The 22,942-nt window shown below is 45.3% G+C and overlaps 1 protein-coding gene across 2 annotated transcripts in view; it reads right to left on the bottom strand.

Annotated features, from left to right (window-relative positions):
• Window positions 1–453: 453 nt before the first annotated feature.
• RAB4A (RAB4A, member RAS oncogene family) overlaps window positions 454–22,942 on the bottom strand; it is a 33,507-nt gene continuing 11,018 nt past the window's right edge. The window contains exons 2-8 of one of the 2 annotated variants that reach the window (XM_004588455.4): window positions 16,187–16,267; window positions 14,261–14,375; window positions 10,932–10,994; window positions 8,114–8,268; window positions 6,821–6,916; window positions 955–1,090; window positions 454–551 (exon numbers count right to left, since the gene is read on the bottom strand). In XM_004588455.4, the coding sequence (XP_004588512.1) occupies window positions 975–1,090; window positions 6,821–6,916; window positions 8,114–8,268; window positions 10,932–10,994; window positions 14,261–14,375; window positions 16,187–16,267 (626 nt within the window). In that variant the 3' untranslated portion in view covers window positions 454–551; window positions 955–974. Of the gene's footprint in view, window positions 552–954; window positions 1,091–6,820; window positions 6,917–8,113; window positions 8,269–10,931; window positions 10,995–14,260; window positions 14,376–16,186; window positions 16,268–22,942 lie in introns of those variants that run through there. The other variant, XM_058669557.1, reaches the window with a different exon arrangement.

Raw genomic sequence — 22,942 nt, 5'->3', positions numbered from 1 at the left:
AGGCAGAAACAGTGTAGAATGTGGAAAGCAGAATTCAACAGGAAACACACTGGCTATCAATGCCACAGTCTTTGAACATCAGGTCGTAAGTATAACCAACTGTGCAATAATGACCCACAGGATGAGAAAAGCATACCTCACAACGAACCAATTTTAGTTCTCATGATTAAAAAACATAATAAACCGCATTTAGTGCAACATTCTAGCATATCATACATCAGATACATGCTGTGGAGATGTCCTGGGAGACAGCATATACAGTAGAGGAACATGTGAAACTCAAGGGGAAAGGAAAAACATGGAACAGATGTTTACACATATGTATACATCTAGTGGTGCTGTCCACTGAATTATATTTACTATATAGTTTGCTGTGCCATGTCTACTAGCTTGCATAACACCCCAAATCATGTCCCCCAACAAAGTTCTACTTCTGTAGAGAGTAGAAAAAGATGGTGCTAAAAAAACCCAAAATAATAATAAAAAAACAACAACAACTTCAGATTCTTCAAGCTTCCACAACTGTGTCCCAAGCATCACTGCATGAGCACCTGAAAGATATGAAGGACAACTCAGAAATATGTGCTGCTGTTACAAGAGCAAAAACAAGAACAGCTTCAAGTGCAAAAGGCAATGCGGGAAATACTTTATTTCTCATTTCATGCTCAGATGAGCCTATCAGCTGATGTCGGCTATAAATCACAACGTCTGGTGTGGTAAATGTGGACAGAGAGGCAGCTTTGGGAGTAGGGACAACAGCCAGTTTTATAAAGGAGGCTTCTATTTCGGCAAAGGGCACATTCATTCGGCCGCAGCTCATCCTAGGATGTCTCCTCACAGGTGCTGTCGCTGTGACTGAGGGCGGCAGGACTCCCACGGAAGTGAGGTCCTCCAGGGAGAACGTCCAACTCACACCTGGGAGGTCACTTCCGACTTCCCGGGGCGGACACTCACCGTGTGCTCCTCTGGGGCTCCTAGCAGCCACACTCCTGAGCGCTCGGGGCCTGGGCTCGCCGTGGTGACCTCAGTTGTCTCAAGGCAGCGTCTCCATACTGAATCCCTGAGCCCATTCTTTCTGGGTCCAGCTCACCTGACGACCAAGGAAATCTTCTGTGAAAAAATTCTGTTAGCTTCTGTGACCCTCAAAATACATTAGGTGGGAAAAGCACAGTGAAGACTCCTGTATGCCACCATGTTGAATTCAGAGGAAAACATACATGCATATGTCTCATTGTGCGGGCATAAAATACCTCAAGAAGCACAGATGAAGAACCAATGATAGTGGCTGAGGTAAAGGAGGGCTGGATGGCCAGAGGCCAGGGGAGGATGGACACAGAGGGTGACTACACTGTGCACTCTTCTGTCCTTAATTTGAAATTATGTGAACATACCACACATATAAAAACATACAAAAAACACAGGGGCCTGCGTTCTGATGCAGTGGGCAAACCAGCTGCCTACAATAGCAGTGTCCCATGTCAGAGCATCGGTTTGAGTCCGAGCTGCTCAGCTTCTGATTCAGCTTCCTGCTAATACAGTACGAAGGCAACATGTCCTAGGAACCCTGAGACTCCTGTGGGAGTCCCAGATGGAGTTCTGGGCTCCTGGCTTCAGCCTGGACCAGTCTGGCTGTTGCAGTCATTTGCAGTGTGAACCAATGGATGGAAGATCTCTCCATTACTCTGGCTTTCAAATAAATATATCTTTGAAAAAATTCATATCAAACTAGAGATACCATTTTTCACTTTTACAGGTGTTGAAAATGTAAGTATGATAACACCCCCCCGGCCCCACATGGACATAGCACTACTGAATGAAGCCTTCTGCAAGCCTGTCCTGAAATCCTGTTTCTGTTCTTTAGCCTAGCAATTGCACTTTTGGGAATTGTACACTCCTGCACAAGATCTGTTACTGTAGTACTGATAATAATAGCAGAATCTTAGGAACACCCTAAAGGCACAATGTTAAAAGTCTGGTATTATATAAATGAATTAGGTCACAGTTCACACCCAAGATGAATACAAAGAGAAGCAAAATGTGCTTGTGCATATATATATATATATATATACATAGTATATATATTATATAAATATATAAGTGTTTATACACTGATATGTTGAAGTAAATAGGGGAAAAATAAAGAAAAAACAGGATGCAACAATTTTTTTGAAAAGGGAAAGGGAACAATGGTGTTTGAACCATATGCATGACCCATTTAAAACAAAAGGGTATGACTGGGGCCAGCATAATGCTAAAAGGCTGCTTATCATGGCAGCATCTCATACGGGAGTTCCAGCTGCTCCACTTCCAATCTAGCTTCCTGTTAACGTGCCTGGGAGGTGGTTCAAGTACTTGTGGCCCTGCCATCGCTGTGGGAGAGCGAGATGGAGTTTTTGGCTTATGCCTCTGGCCTGGTACAGTTGAGGTTGTGGCTGCCACTTGGGGATTGAGTCAGTGAATGGAAGACGTCTCTCTGTTACTCTACCATGCAAGCAAATAAATAAATTAATCTTTTTTTTTTTTTTAAAAAAAAAGGTATTGCTTGGGGACCTGAGTTTACACTGGATTTAGCTGTCCGCACCTATGTGGACGTTTAAACCTCGAAGTCTTCTGTTGATGGTTTTAATGGATTAAAGGTGGATTGAAGGTCCGCAGGCAGGGCTTGGATCGGGCTGCCGGGATGGAGCCCCAAGATGGACTCAGTGATGGCTTTGCCCCTCTGCCATTCTCTGGTGCCTAACCAATCCTCCACCACCCCAGGTGTCTAAAGCAACAGGACACCAACGCTTGGATCCTGAGCCTACAAACCACAGCAAAAGCAGACTTTTTAAACTGCTCCCCCTTGTGGTTCTAGTGGAAATAATAAAAAGCTATTGAAGGAACAAAGACCTATTCCTAGATTGCACATGATTTAATTTCATTAATACAAATTACATGTATTCGATAAAACAAATGATTCATTTAGTACATACATAAAATGCCCCACAAGTTTATTATGTTAGAGCAAAGTCCTCAATAACTCGCATGGAATGCTTAAAATTCTGTGATTTGGTCTACCTACATCCCTAAGTTTTAAGAAAATTCATTGCAGTATATGCTTAAATATAGGTAAGTAACTTACAGAGAATGAGGCATTATGAATAAAAACATATCAGTTAATTTACTGGGTACAAATATATATTTAAGGGCCCATCGTGGTAGGCTAGTGGCTAAAGTCCTTGCCTTGCATGCGCTGGGATCCCATATAGGCACTGGTTTGTATCCCAGCTGCTCCACTTCCCTTCCAGCTCCCTGCTTGTGGCCTGGGAAAGCAACAGAGTACAGCCAAGTCTTGCGACCCTGAACCTGCGTGGGAGACCTAGAAGAAGCTCCTGGCTCAGCCCTGGCTGTTATGGCCAAGAAGAAGGAAGATCTTGTGTCTCTCCTCTGTAAATCTTTCCAATCAAAACAAAAGAATTTTTTCAAAAAATAAATATATTTTTAAGTATTTAAAATTAAACATGATTTGCTTTTTTAAAAAAGATTTATTTAATTTTTCTTTTATTGGAAAGTCAGATACACAGAGAGGAGGAGGAGACAGAGAGGAAGATCTTCTGTCTGCTGGTTCACTCCCCAAGTAGCCACAATGGCCAGACCTGAGTCGATCCGATGCCGGGAACCAGGAACCTCTTCCAGGTCTCCCACGCAGGTGTAGGGTCCCAAGGCTTTGGGCCATCCTTGACTGCTTTCCCAAGCCACAAGCAGGGAGCTGGATGGGAAGCAGGCTTGCCGGTATTAGAATCAGTGTCCATATGGGATTCCAGCGTGTGCAAGGTGAGGTCTCCAGTTACTAGGCTATCGCACCAAGTCCCTGATTTGCTTTTTAATAAAGCAGCTAGTTAACACTTTAAAAAAGCTATTGAATACAATGTTTTATCATCTTGATATAATTATCATTTTGGTGATTTAAGATCAAATGTCTTGAATGTTTTAGAAGAGTCAAGTTGTAAACGCCGCAATCATGATACAATATTAAAGAGTGGCAAGATCCTCTAAATAAAACCTCAGGTTGAGCCTCAGAACAGTCAACCCCAAGCCAAACCTAGTGAGAAATATCTATATCAGGAGTACTTAAAGATGACAGTTTGGCAGTAGCTTGGGAATTTTTCTTTCATTTTCTGATTTCAGAAGACAGAAAATGAAGCGACCACTCCTGCTGAGACCCAGCCCTGCTCTCTGAGCCTCAGACCTGCCCTCCTCCCACCCTGCCCAGCATGCTCCTCTTCCCCTTCTCTCCCTTCTGCCGCTCCTCCTCTTTTGACGTGTACCCCTTCCATCACCCAAGCTGGCGATTTTAAACCCTTTGCACTCTACCGTGCACACTCCCTGCTCGAGCGGGGCAGTGGAGCTCATTCTTTCTCACTTCTTTCTCGATTGGTGATTTCTACCTTCAAAATTCTGCTGAAACCCTTGGCAGAGATGCGCTTACGGATCACACGCCCCTACACATTTCCTCATCTCATCCCTCCGCCTGAGACCGCCCTCTCTTTCATCTCACAAGAGCACTTCCTTGACTCCCTCGTATTTTCGGCTTAAATCATCCCCTGGTATTACTCTCACATCTCTGACCAATTCCTGGCTCCTGCAGGACCCTCATCCTCTGCTCGTCCCTTCCCTCCAGGGGTCAGCTTGCCATCATCACTGCTCTCTGGGTGATCTCACCCTGTCTGTGGTTGTAGCTATTCCTATGCACTGAGGGCCCCGAACTTACACTGCCAGCTCAGAACTCTCCTCGTGGCTTCCTGGACACCAGTGTGTGCTAAGACAACAGACCCAAGACAAAATTGCCTCCATTCCCTCGATGCCTTGCTCCCTGAGCTCATGTTGGCTCCCAGCTGAGTGACACAGCACTACTGCCAAATATACTTTAGTCCTATGCTTCCCTATTCTTGTTAAAGCTTTATTCAGCCTTCTTTGACCAAGGTTATCCAAAAAATGTATTAATTAGCCATCCTGACTCCCAGCTCCGTTTTCCTTTCAGTCCGCCCTCAATGCAGCCACCTGCACACAGGATTTCTCTCGGGTGACACCTGGTCCCAGCATTCCCCTGCCGTCCTCCTACCCCCTAAGCAGTGGATCTCACTCCTGAGGACCAGAATCGCAGGAGAGAGCATTATGAAATGCTAACACCTAGACTGTCGTCTTCAGGCTCCAAGTGTGTGTGTGTGTGTGTGTGTGTGTGTTCAGATGTGTTAGGCCTAGAGTGTCTAACACATTCCAGGTGATGCTAGCCACATAGCCGGGGGGAATCAGTGACTTTCCAGAGAGAGTTCCAGTCCTTGATGAGGACCAGTGGCCCGGTTCCTGCCTTTCTTCAATCTTCTTTCTGCCTAGTTCTTTCCTTCTTAGGCTTCTGGCTGTCTCACGCATAGTTATTTATTATTGTTACTGTTATTATTATTTAAGAAGCAGATAGAAGGAAGGAGGGAGAGAGAAGGAAGGGGGAGCAAGCCATCCCCTGGCTCACCCCAACAGCAACACCAGGAACTCAATTGGGGTCTCCCTTTGGGTGAAGGGAGCCACCTGCAGCTGCCTCTCAGGTGCGCATTTGCAGGGAGCCAGAATCAGGAGGAGGAGGGACTCCACCCCAGACACTCCAAGGTGGGATGCTAGACCAAGCACCTGCCCCTTTTCCTTATATTGTAAAACATTAAGCTCAACAATCATCTCCCCTGGGAAGTCCCCACTCCCACCCCAACACCACCTCCTGCCTCTCGCTGAGACAGGTTCTCTTGCTTTGTCTTATCCTGAAAGTCTGAGCAGCTCTCATTACTGCAGCCAACTTACAATATCATAATTATCTTTGGATTGTCTCCAATGAAAGGCTGTGTCTTGAGAGCAAGCGTTATGATTTATTCAGTTTTAGATCCCAACATTGACGCTCAGATATATGAATGAATCGGTTAAAAGGTGAATGTCTCCATTATCATTTTGGTACTATTTAAGCAAAAATCAACCTTAAAAAATGACGACTGCATAGTATGTTTTAGCCGCCTGCCGACATCAGTTATTCTGAATTATTTTTACTAGAGTAGCAAATCTAATGAGGCAGATCACCACTGAGGTATGTTTCATTAGCTTCAGAAATAAAATAACTTCAGTGAGCAGGTATTTGGCCTGCTGGTCAAAATGCCCATGTTCTCTATCCGAATACTGAGGTTCAACCCCTGGCTCTAACTTCACCTCCCTGCCAGCGCAGACCTTGGCAGACAGTGGTGATGACTCAACTAATTGGGGTCCCTAGATTGAGTTCCTGGCCCAGCCCTGGCCGTTGTGGACATCTGGGGTGTAAACCAGCGCATATGGACTCCCTCGATCTCTGCAGTGCCTCTCAGACAATTAATCGGAACTAGTAATTTTTAAACAAGGAAATAAAATGACTCTGGAGTACACAGTTCCATGATACCCAGATGGAAACTACAAACTGTGCTTGTAATCCCTTTTATGTCACAAAGCTGCCACTCTGGCCATCACCAATGCTCACGGGTCGCTCAGTGACACAGTGCATGAAGGTCCTGCTGTAAGTGCTAGGTCCCCATTACTTCAAGGTTCTGAAACCTGACTGTTGTTTGACAGTGAACTCAGGTGGTCTGCCAAGTCTCTCCCCACTGTGGAAACCATCCTGACTAAGGGAGACGTTCCCCTCTGTCACTTGAACCCATTTTCACACCCGCAAGTGGCAATTTCAGGTTGCCAGGTGCCAAGAGGATATTCTCAAAAGCTGATACTATTGAGCTAAACTATGCAGAAAACAGAGTTTATTAATGGAAAAGGTGTTTACCTGACTCGATTTTGTTAAGTATTTTTCTTGCACACTGCACAAAGGCCTCTTCTACATTCTCCCCTGTTAGAGCACTGGTTTCCAAAAACATCAGCTCTGGAATTGACATCAAACAAAATATAAAACCATAGTTAGAAGGCAATCATAATCTCCAATTACCGAAAATCTCTTTCAAACAGCAGGCAAAATATGTTACAAACTGAAATCATGTATTTCTGCATAAGTAAAACCAGTGTATGCCAATGTAACTAAAAATACGAAGAGTTTGATCTTTTCTGAAAAGTAACTTTTGGTGTGGCGCTCACTCTCACTTGGGTGAAGAGACGAGCAAACACATCTGACTGGCACACAGCAGGTAGAGGCAAGTTGGCCCTAACGGCCCCGCTGCCAACAGAAGGTGGAAGACCAGCTTCCTTCTCCAAGGCCAGCCTGCCAGTGTTTACACTCATTAGGGGCCCACACTGCCATCTGTCCTGGGGAAGGTCTTCCAGGGATGACTGCACCTTTCCCAGCACACAGTCCTGCTCTGCTGACTGGCTGGCTCAGGGGGACCACATCTCTCCAGCCTCTTGTGTCTTGGCCAGCCAGAGTGAGTGCATTTTCCACGATCTTTAAAAGCCTTGGGGCTTTCATGTTCTAAGTTTCCGTATTTCTAGGGACTTTCTTTACAAATTCAGGGTTATTTTCTTAGCAGGAGAGAGTATAACTTGGTGTTTCTGGAGTCTACTCAAATATCACTATCAGAATACTCTAATATTTCACTGGTTCCAAAAACTAAAGTTATTTCAGCTGTTTGAATTTCACCATTCTGTTATCCATAAGCAGCTATTATTTTTATGTGACATTCTCAAATACTCCCTATGGAAATTCAGAGAAGTTTCAAAGTCACCTATAACCAAATGACTTAAACTGAGCATAAGTGAAACCAATAAGCCACATATTTCTTCTCTTTCCTTTTCTATTTAGTACTTAGCACTTTATCAAGTTAGCAACATATGCTTAAAAAAAAGGTGTCATAATCTAATTAGGTCCTTTAAAAACCTGTGACCTCTAACAGTCAAATGTCCTAGCCTGAAAATTCATGACAGAATGTTGGTCATTTGCTTTTACCATCGTAGCAACGTCTATACTGAGGGCGACCCATGGAAAATATGAGAAGTCAATCTAAAACTGTAGTAACAACATTTGGAGCTTCTACACTTCCTAAATATCTAACTTTGGGAACTTGGACAGATGTTTTAGACTCCCAAGTCTGCCTTTTGAAGAGCAGGGGGCAGTAGAGAGGTCACTTGCCGTTCTCCTGGGCGAACCTGGAGGCTTCCAGGAAGGTGACCTCGCGGTCGGCGTCCAGGTCCTTCTTGTTTCCGCACAGGATGATCACAATGCTCTGACTCGCTAGCATTCTGGCATCTGTTAACCAATTAGTAAGCGCATTGTAGGTTTCTCGGCTGCGTAATATAAGATTGTGAGAATAATACAAGCATTTTATAAAACTAGCAACTCTTTCCAGTCACTCTCACCACTCACACCACTTCCCAACATATCAGAGAACTGGCAACAAGATCTTTAAGGTAACTCAGGCAACATGAAGGCACCAAGTCTGTACTGTCTCCGTTTGGTTTTGGTCTCAGAAAATGAGATGGCAAATCAGGTATCTATTTGTTTTGTTTGCCCAACCAGCCTGTGCATGGCACAGAAGCTCTCTTGCTTCCCAGATATCTTCTGAGCACTTGGCACATGCAAGGCATTGTTCCTGGCTCTGGGAAGCAAGATTTACTCCTTGGGGTCAGTGCTGCTACACAGCATGGAGAGCCACTGCCTGTGGTGTCCACTTCCAATCCAGCTCATTGCCTATGTGCTTGGAAAAGCAGCAGAACATGGCCCAAGTATTTGGGGTCCTGCTCTCATGTGGGAGATCTGGAAGAGCTTGGGCTCTGGCTTTGGATTGGTCCAGCTCTGGCTATTAAGTCCATTTTGGGAGTAAGCTAGGGACAGATTTCGCTGTCTCTCTTCCTCTTCTTTTTCTGTAGCTCTGCTTATCTAATAAAGAAATCTTAAAAAAAAAAAAGGTTTAATCACAGCTCACTGTGGCCATTTAATATATCCTGGCAAGGTTCCCATTTTTTTTTAGATTTATTTATTTATTTATTTATATTGGAAAGTCAGATTTACAGAGAGAAGGAGAGATAGAATGATCTTCTGTCTGCTGGTTCACTCCCCATGTGGCCACAAAGGCTGCAGGCAAGCTGATCCTAAGCCAGGAGCCAGGAGCTTCTTCTGGGTTCTCCGATACAGATGCAGGGTCCCAAAGCTTTGGACTATCCTCTACTGCTTTCCCAGGCCACAAGCAGGGAGCTGGATGGGAAGTGGAGCATCTGGGTCACAAACTGGTGCCCATGTAGGATCCCGGTATTTGCAAGGTAAGGATTTGGCCACTAGGCCATCGTGCTGGGCGCAGCCTCCTGTTTTATGAGAGATTTATCACGTTGTCCTCCATGGACACAAGAAACCTGGGGCTTGAGAACAATTAGGGCTGTCCAAAGTTATACAGCAGCCAGTGCCAAGGCCATGACTGACCACATAAGTAGGACTGGACTAGGATTGTCTCCCTCCAAGCCTAATTCCTCAGACCTGCTATTTCCAACAACCCTCCCATATCTAGAGACAGACTTCCTCCAAGGCTGCTTTCATTCCCACTGACACCAGCCATTCACAAGCCAGGGCTGGGCAAGTAGAGTGATCACTGCGCCAGAGCTGCCCGCCTCCCTCAGAACACGCAGCTCCAGTTCCACAAGCTAGAGCAAGCAGCTGGGTGACACGATCTCACCCGACAGGTTTTCCCATACGACAGCATCCAGACGACATGTGTTCCTAAGACAATGTTTTAAAACACTGAGACCAGTGCTGTGGGGTGGGATTTCTTCAAGGACAAATGTGGTCTCACAAGGGGTACAAACACATGTTGACTTCTGAGCCCACAACATGTGGCCAGTGCCACGTGTTTCAACTGAACTATGCTATGTGGCTAGTAGCTTCCACAGTAAGTCCTTTATATTACCCTAATTTAAATCTTACCCAAACCTGAGGGTTTTTTCTTCCCCTTACTATTTCATTTTACGTATGATGAAACCAGGGTCCAGAGAGCTAAAGCACCTCGCATGTGGGGTTCACACAGCTAACAACTGGAACTGGGATCTGGGCTGAGGTAATCTCAGGCCAAGTCCGCATCCTTCACCTGTCGGCTCACTTTTAGTGACCTGGCATACAGACAGCTCTAGTGGACCTGAAGGCAAGGGTCCTGGCATCAAGGCCTGGAGCACCATGCTGTTAAAGGACTGTTCCCCCAAGAAGCCAGACCACCAAATGTCTGAGGACCCCGAATCTCAGCTGTTCTTGCTAGACTGAGCATTTTGCAGAAGGCGGACTTTCTGTTGAGACTGCAGGCCACTTTGCCGACACAGCGTGCCTGGAGAGGTGTGAGGCATCCCATCATCTTCCCCTTCCTTTAGTGATTGGACGTATCTGAGTACCAAGTTGTTAGATTTCTTTTCTAGTTAGATCTGTCTGTTTACCAGTATTGGTTCCTGTAACCCATGTTTATTTATCCTGTTGCCTGAGATCTGGTGATGGTTTTCCAGATCCCTTGTGATCTAATGTTAAGAGTTACTTGTATGCTATTGAGTCGTTAGCTACTAACCTTTATTCGACTGCTTGCCCTGCAAGAATTATGGTATAAGTTGCCCAGTAAAATTCAATAATGTGTGCATTGGTTCATCTTGCCTTTGCATCCCATGTGTTCCGAATTTTTCTTGGTACAGATGTCACACCTCAAGTCCCAGTCCCCATTAGAGGGATCCCTGAGACCATGTAACAGGAGGGATAGCTTCTCCCTACCAAGCACCGGGCAAAGGGTCAGGGTCAGAGGCCTCCAAGACCCCACATGGATGGGCTCAGGAGCTTCCTGGAGGCCAGCGAAACTACCCGCCCCCCCCCCCCCCCCCCCGACACACAAAGCACGGACACACTGTGTGGAGGGCACCTTGCCAGATCCGGCCTTCAGGATGCAGGGCACTGTGTGGCCTCCTCTGGGATGGCTGGTGGCATTCATTACCTGGTGATGTCATAGACAAGCAGGGCCCCGGCTGCACCTCTGTAATAGCTTCTGGTCACAGACCTGGAAGAACGAGAATGACAATGGCTTCAAATGGAAGCAGTGGAGGTTCTCCCATGGAAAAACATCTAAACCATGAGACGGGGATGGTCGTTGCTTGACAAGAGAAACTATTTGGAGAGGCCTGCATCTGGGTGGGAGGAGTTGGCCTGCCTAAAATCCTGTCACAGAAACGACAGGAAGTGCGGGTGTCAGGCAAAGACAAGGTGGAGAGGAGGTGCCAGCAGGTGGAAGGTGGTGTTCCTGCCCCCAGGTGAGCACAGAGAAGTGCTCAGAGGAGAACCAGACATGTGGTCCACACTGCCCTGCACGCACCTGCGTTCCCCTCGTCATTGCTTGAAGGGATGCCTGCCTCAGCTGAGCACCTATGCCCCTCGGCCTCTCCCTCTTTGCTAGGTTTTTCTCCACCAGCAAAATAAGACCAGTTCTGGCAATTCCCTGCTCAAAATGAAGGCAAAACAGCCACACAATCCTCCAAGCTCTTGGCGTTCACGATTTGCTTTTCCCCATGCCCAGGTTTCTCAAATTTTCTCTCCTGCTGCCTTTCTGTCACCCCAACCTGATGGGCATCTCTGCACCTGCTCAACAGCCCAGCCAGATGCCCAGCCTCCGTGCAGCAGGGGTGAGGGGGGCCTCTTTGTGCTCTCAGCCCTACCCTGGGCTCCAGTTCACACAGGGTCTGCAGTTGGACCGCCTCCATCTTCCTTCCCTTTCACTGCCATTTTTCCAGCTCTGGATACAGAGCTGGCTGGAGCCTAGGTTTCCTTGTCTGCTAACATTCCAGTGAAACTTACTTTGTAACTCAGACTACTTTTGGAAGATGGCAGCCATGGCTCTAGCATCTGCATAAGGCAACCTAACAAGCATGTCAGGCTTCCTGTCCATGACACAGAACTCTCTCATTCCCTTGGGCCTTGGCCTGGGAAGAGGTAGCACTATCCATCCAGTATCTAAAACAAACCATCCCCACACCCTATCTGCCCTCCACTCCTGTGTCCCCCTGCACACCTGGCTGTCAGCTAAGTCCTGTCGCTCACACCTGACATGGACCATGAGGATCTCTCTCCATCAGCATCTCACACACACACACACACACACACACACAAATTCAGTGAGAGCCACATGGTCAACTATGTGCTCACATGAAAAGGAGCTAGCTTGGGTTGGGTCTGCTTCTTCCAACGCTGACATCTGGATGCTAAAAAAAAAAACCCAAAAACTAAAAAACCACCTCTGGAGCAATGGATTTGTGTGCATTCAAGCTGTGAACTGCTCCCTGCAACTCCTGTACTTGTCTGGGAGAGCTCAGCAGATTCTGGGGTTCTGGTTCTGCCACAGGTTCTGCTAGAAGGCAAAGCCCTTGGGTGTTGGCAGGTGGACAGTCACCTCAAAGCAGTGTATTCTCCCACATCATTTGGAACATTTCCTCTGAGGATGTATCTTTCTCCCATCTTCTCATGCATTCTCTCTGCTTATTTTGCATTTGTACGTCTAGTAATAAACCAATTAATTCAGGATCTGCCTTAGCTTCACTTGGTTTCACATTTGATAAGATGAAAAGGACTTGCATCCCTTGACAAAACTACACTTTTCTGAGGGTGAATTTGTCCCTAGACGTTAGAGGAGCAGATGCCCCTGTGGCCTAGGTGACAAGCTGAGGCCCTGTGTGAAGCTAGAGACTGAGTCTTCCAACTTGTGTGTGCATAAACACTTCAATTTATTCCTTTTGGAACTTGACACTCCACATCCCACCTTTTCTGCGGCTCAGTCATTCGAACAGGGTTCTGAGAAGTGGGTGATCAAAATTAATCTACCATGTTTAATCAGTGCTTGCTGAAGAATGCTGGTGACTTAAAGATGGTTGCAGTATTTTTGGAGACAACTTGAGCATTTTATGTACAACTTTAATTAAGTGAAATGTGTGTGTGGGGGTGCAAATTTCCCTGAGTTTGACTTCCCTGAATCATTAAACTATAGTAACTTTTATGCTTTTTCTTGCGCATCTGTTGCAAAAGACACAGGCCAAAGGTGAGCTGATTTATCTGGTTTATTAGTTGCAGAAGAGTAAGCTGCAGTGATCTGAAGTCACCATTCTAGATTCGTATTATGACCATAATATAGCAAAAGTATGGAGCAAAGCGTTTTAGTGGAACGGATATCAACCTCTAGAATAAATCTGGTTAATGAGCAAACAAACAAAATTCTCAGAGGTTTTAAAAGAATTCTTTAAGAGGGAATGTAAGGGGATTGGCATGGTGATGTAGCAAGCTAACACTGTATACTCTACCTGCGGCACTGGCATCCCATATGGGCACCCGTCTTGCATTCCAGCTGCTCCAATCTAGCTCCCTGATTGTGGGGCCTAGGAAACCAGCAGAGGACGGCCCAAAGCCTTGGGACCATGCGTCCACATGGGAGACCTGGAAGAAGCTCCTGACTGCATTGTTTTGGACTGGCCACACTCTGGCTGTAGAACTGATCAGATGGAAGATCTCTGTCCCTCTTTCTATAATTCTTTCGGATAAAACAGATAAATCTTAAAAAAAAAAAAAAGGTGGTTGGGGAGAATATAGGGTCTGGTGTGGTAGCCTAGTGGCTAAGGTCTTTCTGCCTTGCAACCACTGGCATCCCATATGGGCACCGGTGTGTGTCCTAGCTGATCTACTTCCCTGTCAGCTCCCTGCTTGTGGCCTGGAAAAGCAGTAGAAGAAGGCCCAAAGCCTTGAGACCCTGCATCCATGTGAGAGATCTGGAAGAAGCTTCTGGCTCCTGGCTTCGGATCAGCTCAGCTCTGGCAGTTGCAGCCACTTGGGAAAGTGAACCAGTGGATGGAATAGTTTTCTCCTCTGTCTTTCCTCCTCTCTGTAGATCTGTCTTTCCAATGAAAATAAATAAATCTTTTTTTAAAAGGGGAATATAGACAAATACCTTATACGATTACTTTTATTTTTATCTGAAAGCAGTCAGTACCTTTCACAGTACTGCATCTTCCCATTTCGGAGTTTGTCTCTGAGTAATGACACAGTCACTCTGAGATCATACTGTGGTTTACTGGATCAGTGCTGCATGGCGCTCACTGGCTGCCTTCTCACTGAGAGCTCTGAGAAGTCTCTGATGTCAGTGTGTAGGCGTGTGTTCTGTGTGTGTGGTGGGAGGGGGATGCAGGAGAGGAGGGTATTAGTGGCGTGAGGCTCCATCTGTTGAGACAATAGAATTAGTAATTTAAAATTGAACTTCTCAAACATTTTTTTAATTAGAGAAAAACCTACCTGAATCGTTCTTGTCCTGCTGTATCCCATATCTGTAACTTTACGTATTTGCCACCAACATTAATTATCTTAGAACCGAATTCTACTCCTATTGTATGATTTGAATCATCTTTAACTAAAAAAGAAAAAAAACCCAACACATTTAATTTTTTTTTTAATTGATTACTTTGCATTATGTGACACAGTTTTATAGGCACTGGGGTTCCCCCCACCCCTCCCCAAGCCCTCCCCCCATGGTGGATTCCTCCACCTTTAGTTTTAAAGAATTAATATAACAGGCTTAAAGGTTTAAATTAGTAACACTAAAATCAATGGAAACATAAACGGAAAAGTAATGGCTGTAGCCACTCATTTCTCCAATCGCCCGTTGATACGTAGCATTACTATTTTCAAGAGTACACACAGTACCTAATCTCACAGAGACAACAGAGCTTTTTCTTAGCATCTCCAAACAAATCACGCATCTCAAAGCCTAGGTCTGGAGGTGGCCTGCCCATGTCTGCGCGTTAACCAGCTATCTCCTGATAGAGAATTCACCAATCGCCTAAATTCAGGTGTCTGCTCAGCAGGACTTAACGCCCACCAACAGGCAGGCAGCTATTAAATAATGGGGTGATGACAGGGACGACAACTTGAACAGATGAATACTCCAAGGAAACAAAATAGCATAAAGGGAGGAAAAGCACTATAGCCTACAACAAAGGAAATACCACAGACACCAAGACTGTGAGAAGAGGAGGGAAACAAGGAAGTCCCAAGGCCCCCAAACCAAAGCGCTGTGCATCTTACAGGTATTGAGTTTCCATGGATTTTAGTGTTGTATGGCAGTACTCTGTAATCAGCTCCATTGGCTTGGATGGGCAGGAGATGTGCAAGTAGGTACTCTGTTCAACCCAGTTGGAATACACTGTAAAACATTCCTGTGATGATGAAAGGTCAAGTGAACTCTAGAAGTATGGCTACGGACTAGCTGGTACTTTATAAGCACAAAATAGCTGTTTTCGGAGTCAGGGCTGCCATTCGGCAATGGCGCTCCTAAGGCATGGGTGATGCAATGGCAAACGGACTGCCAGTCTGTCTCACACACAGATGGTGGAGATCTCATATGGGAATTCCACTAGTGTAAGCCACCAGGCAAAACCTGGGGCAAAAATCTTCAAGAGGAATCTACACAATAGCTCAACGGGTTAATCCTCCACCTCCAAGCGTCAGGATTCCACATAGCCACTGGTTTGTGTTCTGGCTGCTCCACTTCCCTTCCAGCTCCCTCCCTGCTTATGGCCTGGGAAAGCAGTGGAGGATGGCCAAAAGCCTTGAGATCCTTCATCCACATAGCAGACTTAGAGGACGCCCCTGGCTCCTGGTTTCAGAGCAGCTTAGCTCTGGCTGTTATGGCCATTTGGAGGGTAAACCAGCGGATGGTGGAAGATCTTTTTCTCTGTTCTCCTTTTCTCAGTAAATCTGCCTTTCCAATAAAAATACATAAATCTTATAAAAAAATGTCTTTAACAGGTGATACCTACAGACCAGGGTGGCCTGATTATAACATGGCCACAAGAGAAATAAAGTGAAGCCTTTTAGTGCCTCCAGGTGTTGTGAGGACTTAGACAGCCGACTTCTCTAGAAGTCTGATGAGGAGAGAATGACTTCCTAGGTTGGGTTTCTGACCTAACCTCTGCTGGATATTCTTTTCAGGATTGGTATAATGCAAAGTCTTGGCAACTTGTAAGGAACTAATACGTTGTGGGTCCACATCATTCAACAGTACCAAGAAGTTCTTGGTTGATGAAATAAACTGCTAGGATTGCATTCTTCCTTAACATTATTTACAGTGTTTTTAAACAGTGACATTTCTTTCCTATAAACAAGTCTGAGAGGCATTCTCACCAGACATGGACAGAGGAACGACTGTGTCAGATCACTTACATTTTTTTTCAATAAACTGATGAAGTAAGCAAGATTTGCCAGTTCCCGCATTTCCAATCACCAAGAACTTAAACAAAAAATCTGAAAGACAAAAGAGAATGTGAAAAATAACTTCAAAGTGGATGTTATGAATCTATTTTTAAACTATGATCATTTCATCTTAATTGCTGATAAGTAAGAGATAACTGAAAAGTTTGTAAACATGCTGACTTACCTTCTCATATCTGAGTATTTTTGATGTTTTGCTTATTAGTGGTTTTCTAAACTATGATCTTGGGACAAGTTTTGAAGTTGAAAAATCGAAAACTACTCTCGTAATGAATAAAATTGTCCCTTTGTTAGCCATTACTCACAATAATAGGCACATTCAGCTACAAGCAAAAACAGCCAAAAATTTTCAAGTGAAATTTGCACAAAAGATAAGCCAGGCACATACTGAAAAGACCACTTTTTTTTTTTTTTTTTAAGGAAAAAGGAAGGGAGAAAGCATTTAGCCCAGAGGCTAAATTTCCAGTGTAGATGCCAGCATTCTGCATTCCACACTGGGGTACATGAATATAAGACCCAGCTCAGACTCCCAGTCCCAGCTTCTTGACAATGTAGAGGCTCAAGGCAGCAGGTGACAGTTTAACTGTGTTTCTGTTACCCATCTGGGAGACCTGGATTGAGTTCTTGGCTCCCATACTGGCCTTGGGTTTGCATTTGGGAAGTGATGGGAGCTCTGTCTGTCTGTCTCTCTGTCGAAGAAGAGGAGGAGGAGGAGGAAGAGGAAGAGAAGGAAGAGAAGGAAGGGGAAGAGGGAAAAGAGGAAGAAGAGGAGGAGGAGGATGAGGAGGAGGAAAAGAGATGTCAGTTTCACCCGTACTTACATATCTGTGTGTGTAATTTTCTTTCTAGTCCTTCTTCCACAACCAGTGGGAAGAAAAAAAAAAACCTAAGCCAAGCTTGGGTCAGCATTTCAACTTTGTTTGATTCAATACAGAGAAGAAATTCTCCATTCTTCTTTATGCATGCTAGCACTTTTAATCTGAGACAATATTTTCCATGACCGGAAATAAAGGATTCCCCAAACTGAGTTTGCTAATTAGCATGACGAAGCATCGCGGCAGCCCATATGTCCCCGGTGATGATTCACTTTGCTTTTTGTGGTAAACAGACAGCTTTAACTGTGCTTGGCTGAGCAGAGCTGGACTTGAGAGGCAGTTCAACATCAACCCCCTCACCCTTTCACTACAGTGCCAAGTCCAACCCTATCCTCTCCAATCCAATGCCTGACTCACTTCACCACCAGCACCTCTCAAAGTGTTACCTCTACATTCCTTTGCCAGATCAGACCAAGCACTCTCCCATCCTGGCTACCTTCTCCAAACTAAGGTCAAGCAGTCTGTTTCTTTGCTTGGTTTGGCCTAGTTCAGTCATGTGTTTCTAAGAGCTACATATTCAGCCCCTTTGAAAGAAGGACATTCTGGAGGAACTCCTAATGTATTCTGTTGAATTATAACCCAATTACAAAAGGACAAATATTGTATAATTCCACTTACATAAAGTTTGTCTAGTGGTTAAACTTAAACAGACAAAAAGTGAAATGACAGCTGCTAGAAACAAGGGAGGAGGGTAGCAAAGAAACACTTCATAGGCAAGAGTGACAGCTTGGAAAGATGAAAAAGTTACAGAGATGGAGCATGTTGTTCATTGTGTACAACAGCGTGAATGCATCTAGTACTGGGAAAAGTACAGATAAAACAGTTTGATATACATATTTTATAATACACAAGTCGCACAAAAATAAAGTGAACATGCATTTCATTGAACAGCTTTTACAAACCAAGAAAGTGAAGGCATAATATTGCCCAGACTAAAAAGACTGGAACTTTTCAATCCTGTTCAATATTTTCTTCTATTTCAAAAAATAAATCTCAATGTATTACATAAGTTATAAATGGAAGATAAGAGAATCAGGTGGAGAGGCTGGCAATAATATGCAGGTAGCGATGTCTTGGGAGAAAAGGTTATGAATAACATGAAGATTCAATGCTTCTTGGACGCAGGGACATGACAGCCAGCTCTTCTAGACCAGCGGGGGATGTCGACTGCCTCATCGGAAAGCAGAACAGATTGGACAGTTCTCCTGGTCAAGCTTTACAGCATGTTCCTGGGTCTGTGGATGCATCATCAGGTGACTGTCTCCCATCCCCAGCTACTGAGGTAGTTTGACATCAAGGAGCAGCCCCCCTCCGTACTCCCCTGTGGACACAGGAGAATAGAAAACAGCAACAAAAACTGGAACTTTAGTCCCATACACCTTCACCCTGCACCTGGACCTCCCCACCCTTATCAGAGGATCTCTCAACTATGCAAATAATGTTAAGAAGAAAATAAAAACAATAAAAAAGGATTTGATGCTTTTATACAGAGGTACACAGAGGAATGTTTTCCAAGCTCACCCATCCTAGACCTTCCTTTCACATAGCCAAGCGAGGACATCAGTTTAATGCTGATGCACCCTCACCTCTTGCTATGGCTGTTTTGCTTAAATGTGCTCTACTACAGTAACTGCTATCCAGCTTGCACTGTAGCCGCAGTTGGCCAGACGGTAGTATCATTTGGACTGTACCTTGCAGGATAAAAGACAAATGATACGTGCAAATTTCATGTCTAATTCTTCCAACAAATACTCATTCTGAATCTTGAAGCTCAAGAAAGACTTTATATACAAGAAACCTTTTTCTTCAAAAATCTTTTCCTAGAACTGTTACAAAAAATAAATCATATTTGTAAAAATGCACAGCTAAATATTTAAGGAAGAACAATTTCCTGATGTTTGGGACTGAAAAACTGAAACCACAAAACCCACCTAGGATTCTGGGTGGGAGATCTTCCGTTTCCAATTGCACACATGTGGGCTTTGATAACTGCGCAGGCTAAGAAGCAGGGGACCTTGTATCAGTGTGAAGGAGACAGCGCATAGCTGGTCTATGCCAAACCTCAGCTTCTTTGCAGAATGGGAAAAACATTTTCCCTTGAAATTTCATGATGAGAGGGCCCAGTGCTGTGGCCTAGTGGCTAAAGTCTTCGTCTTGCAACCACTGGCATCCCATATGGCTGCTGGTTCTAGTCCCGGCAGCTCCACTTCTCATCCAGCTCCCTGCTTGTGGCCTGGGAAAGCAGTAGAGGATGGCCCAAAGCCTTGGGACCCTGCACCCACGTGGGAGACCTGGAGGAAGTTCCTGGCTCCTGGTTTTGGATCAGCGCAGCACCAGCTGTTGCGGTCACTTGGGGTGTGAATCATCGGATGGACGATCTTCCTCTCTGTCTCTCCTCCTCTCTGTATATCTGACTTTGTAATAAAATAAATCTTTAAAAAAAGTTCATGATGAGTTGGTATCACAGGTGAACTTGGCACTCGAATTGTGATGTATCAGGCAAAGCTGAGTTCCACTGCCCCACTTCCCATCCAGCTCCCCATCAATGGTCTGGGAAAGCTGCTGAGGAGAGCCCAAGGGCTTGGGCCCCTCCCAGCACACAGGAAGTCCCGATGAAACTCCTGATTCCTGGCTTCAGCCTGGCCCAACCATAGCCATTGTGGCCATTTGTGCATTAAACCAGTGAATGGAAGATCTCTATCTTTTTGCAACTTTTTCAAACAACTTAAGTAAATGTGTATGTATATATATTTTAAATTTACTTATTTTTATTGGAAAGGCAGATTTACAGAGAGAAGGAGAGACAAAGATCTTCTTCTGCTGGTTTACTCCCCAGAGGCTGCAATAGCCGGAGCTGAGCCAATCTGAAGCCAGGAGCCAGAAGTTTCCTTTGGGTCTCCATGTGGGAGCAGGGACCCAAAGCCTTGGGCCATCCTGCACTGCTTTCCCAGGCCATAAGCAGGAAGCTGGATGGGAAGTGGAGCAGCTAGGACATAAACCGGTGCCTATGTGCATTCTGGAGCTTGCAAGGCAAGGATTAGCCAACTGAGCCATCATGCTGCACAGCCCTTTTAAAAAAGATTTTATATATATATATATATATATATATATATATATATACACACACACACACACACACACATATATATATATTTTAACTTTATTTATTATTTAAGATGATGCTTAGATAGTTGATCAGGGTAGAAAGTATCTGAGGTTAGAGAAAAGTGGGTGTGATCATTGTTTCCATATTTTCTATTTCTTCCCATTTCTGAATGGAGGAGAGAGATAAGGGGAGAGGCCAGACCCAGCCTTCCAACCATCCCAGTACCTGAGGATGGGGAATGGCTACCCAATATCAACCCAGGATCTCAATGTGGCACATGCTCTGAGGGTTCTGGCCAAGTGTTTTAGATAATTCTGAAATGCTGTCAATCTCACTGATCTATGGATGAGGAATCCCTTCCAATGTCCACTGGCCGACACAGTTGACCTCAGAGCCTCCAATCAACCAGATATTTGCTCTTATCATTTGGCTCAAGCAGTTGTCCTTATGTTCTGTTCTCCAATCTCTGCTATGATACCAGATGTCCTCTGCAGGTCTCAGTAGGTTACCATGTCCTCAGTGCGTACCACGGTCTGCCGTCCAGCACTCTATCCTCTATCCTGAGGAGGATCAATTCTCTGAGGTGGGTTCATGGACCTGTGCCATGTGACCTGGGCCCAGCTGGATTCCCAACCCTGTGGCTCATGAACTCAACACCCAACACAGAGTTTGGCTCTAGGACTTGGGCTAGGTGACCTGGGCCCCCTCTGGATCCCCGACCCCTGGGGCTCACAGATCGAGCACCCACCATGCAGGCGAGCCCAAGTACCTGGGCCACCAGACTGGAGATCCACTGGAACCCCCACCCCCGGGGCTCTTGGACCTGACACCCACCACACAGGTGAGCCTAAGAACTTGGGCCAGGTGATCCAGGCTCCACCAGGCTCCCCACCTCTGGGGATAAATATATATTTCTGAAAGATTTATTTATTTATTTATTTATTTTTTATTTAAAGGCAGTTACAGAGAGGAGACACAGGTCTTCCTTCTGCTGGTTTACTCCCCAAATAGTCGCAACCAAATGACTGGAGTTGAACTGATCAGAAACTAGTAGTCAGTCAGTTGCTTATTCCAGGTCTCCACAAGAGTGCTGGGGTCCAAGGACTTGAGCCATCCTCTGTTGCTTTTCTAGGCCATAAGCAGGGAGCTGGATCCAAGAGTGGAACAGCCTACTGTTACTTAGTACCAGCAACAATCGTTTTTATTATTATATTTTTTAAGTGACAAAGGCAAACTTAATTAAAGGAAGGCAGGACTAGGTATACTCACATCGATATCATGCACAGACTTTAGAGCAAAGAAAAAGATCACAGAAAGGAATGTTAAAGGTGTATACATCAAAAACTGACAAGCAAAAACTGAACTGCAAGGATTCTCAGATAACCCTTCAGCTGTAGCTGAGGAATTCAGCATTCAGACGTTAACTGCCACATGACTCAGCAACTCTACTCCTCAGATTTATCTCAGAAAAAGGAAGACAGCTTTACATAAAACCTTAAAATGGATGTTTATGGCAGCTTTACTCTTACTAGTAAAAAGCTAGGAACAACTCAGATGATTTTCAACAGGTGAGTGGTTAAACAAACCATGGTCTATGTTAGTTATTTAAAAAGATTGCAGAGTTCTAGTTCATAGGCTATTACGATATTATTACGATATTATTACGCGCAGCTAATTCCCACAACCTGGTTCTTTACCGTGAGCTGAAACACACCAGACACAACGAGGTATCTTAGGAGGTTTATTCCAACGGGGCAGGAACGGGCAGAGGTGGTGAAAATCAGGAGGAGAAAAGGGGGGAAGGGGAGAGAGAGAGAGAAGAGAGGGATAAGAGCGGGGTAAGAGCGGGGTAAGAGCGGGGTAAGAGCGGGGTAAGAGCGGGGCAAGAGAGAGAGAGATAAGAGAGCGAGCCGCACCTGGGGGGCCTTTTTGTCGGCCAGGTGTAGGGGGCGGGGATTGGGAGGGATTGAGGGCAGGCCCCCAGGGGATTGGCGCCTGCAGGTGAATGCCTAGGGATGATTGGCAAGTGGGCGGAGTTGGGGAGGGGGCTGGAAGATTGGGAGGTGGGATTCAGGTGGAATGCCAGGTTACATCCGATTGGTGGATAGCTAGGCCGGCGCGAACTTCATGAGCTGTGAGGAAGAAGGAATGGCGCCGGGTCTCCCACACAGATTCAGGATCCCAAGGCTTTGGACCATCTTCTACTGCTTTCCCAGGCCACAAGTAGGGAGCTGGGTAGGAAGTAGAGCAGCCAGGACATAAACCGGTACTCATATGGGATGCCGATACTGCAAAGTGATGGATAAGCCTATTGAGCCATCATGACAGCCCCATCTGCTCCTCTTCTTCAAACTATAAGTGTACCCTCAGTCAACGACTGTAAGTTTGTTATGCATAGGCCCCAAACTGAGGGGACTACCACTTCAAGAAAGCAGCAGCATTAGAAGGGGCAGCGGAGAAGCCATGCTGTCCCGTGTATTATTGTGTCAGTGACAGGGATCCAGCTGCATGAGGAGTGGCACTCAGGGCTGGATGACCCAGATGTCACGCCCATTGTTCTGGCTGCAACACCAAGGACTCTGTTTCCCCCTAACAGGGTGTTTGCTGGTTGACAATCACTCCACATGTTGTGCCGCCAAACAGAAGTGGTAGTCATTGCACAGGTTAAGCCTGTTTGTTTTTATAATGCGACTTTCTTCTTTTTCTTTAGTTGAAGGTAGATGATAT

Source organism: Ochotona princeps, chromosome 10 (assembly GCF_030435755.1).
Source record: "Ochotona princeps isolate mOchPri1 chromosome 10, mOchPri1.hap1, whole genome shotgun sequence".
Taxonomy (NCBI): domain Eukaryota; kingdom Metazoa; phylum Chordata; class Mammalia; order Lagomorpha; family Ochotonidae; genus Ochotona; species Ochotona princeps.
This window is presented reverse-complemented; position numbering and strand designations above follow the sequence as displayed.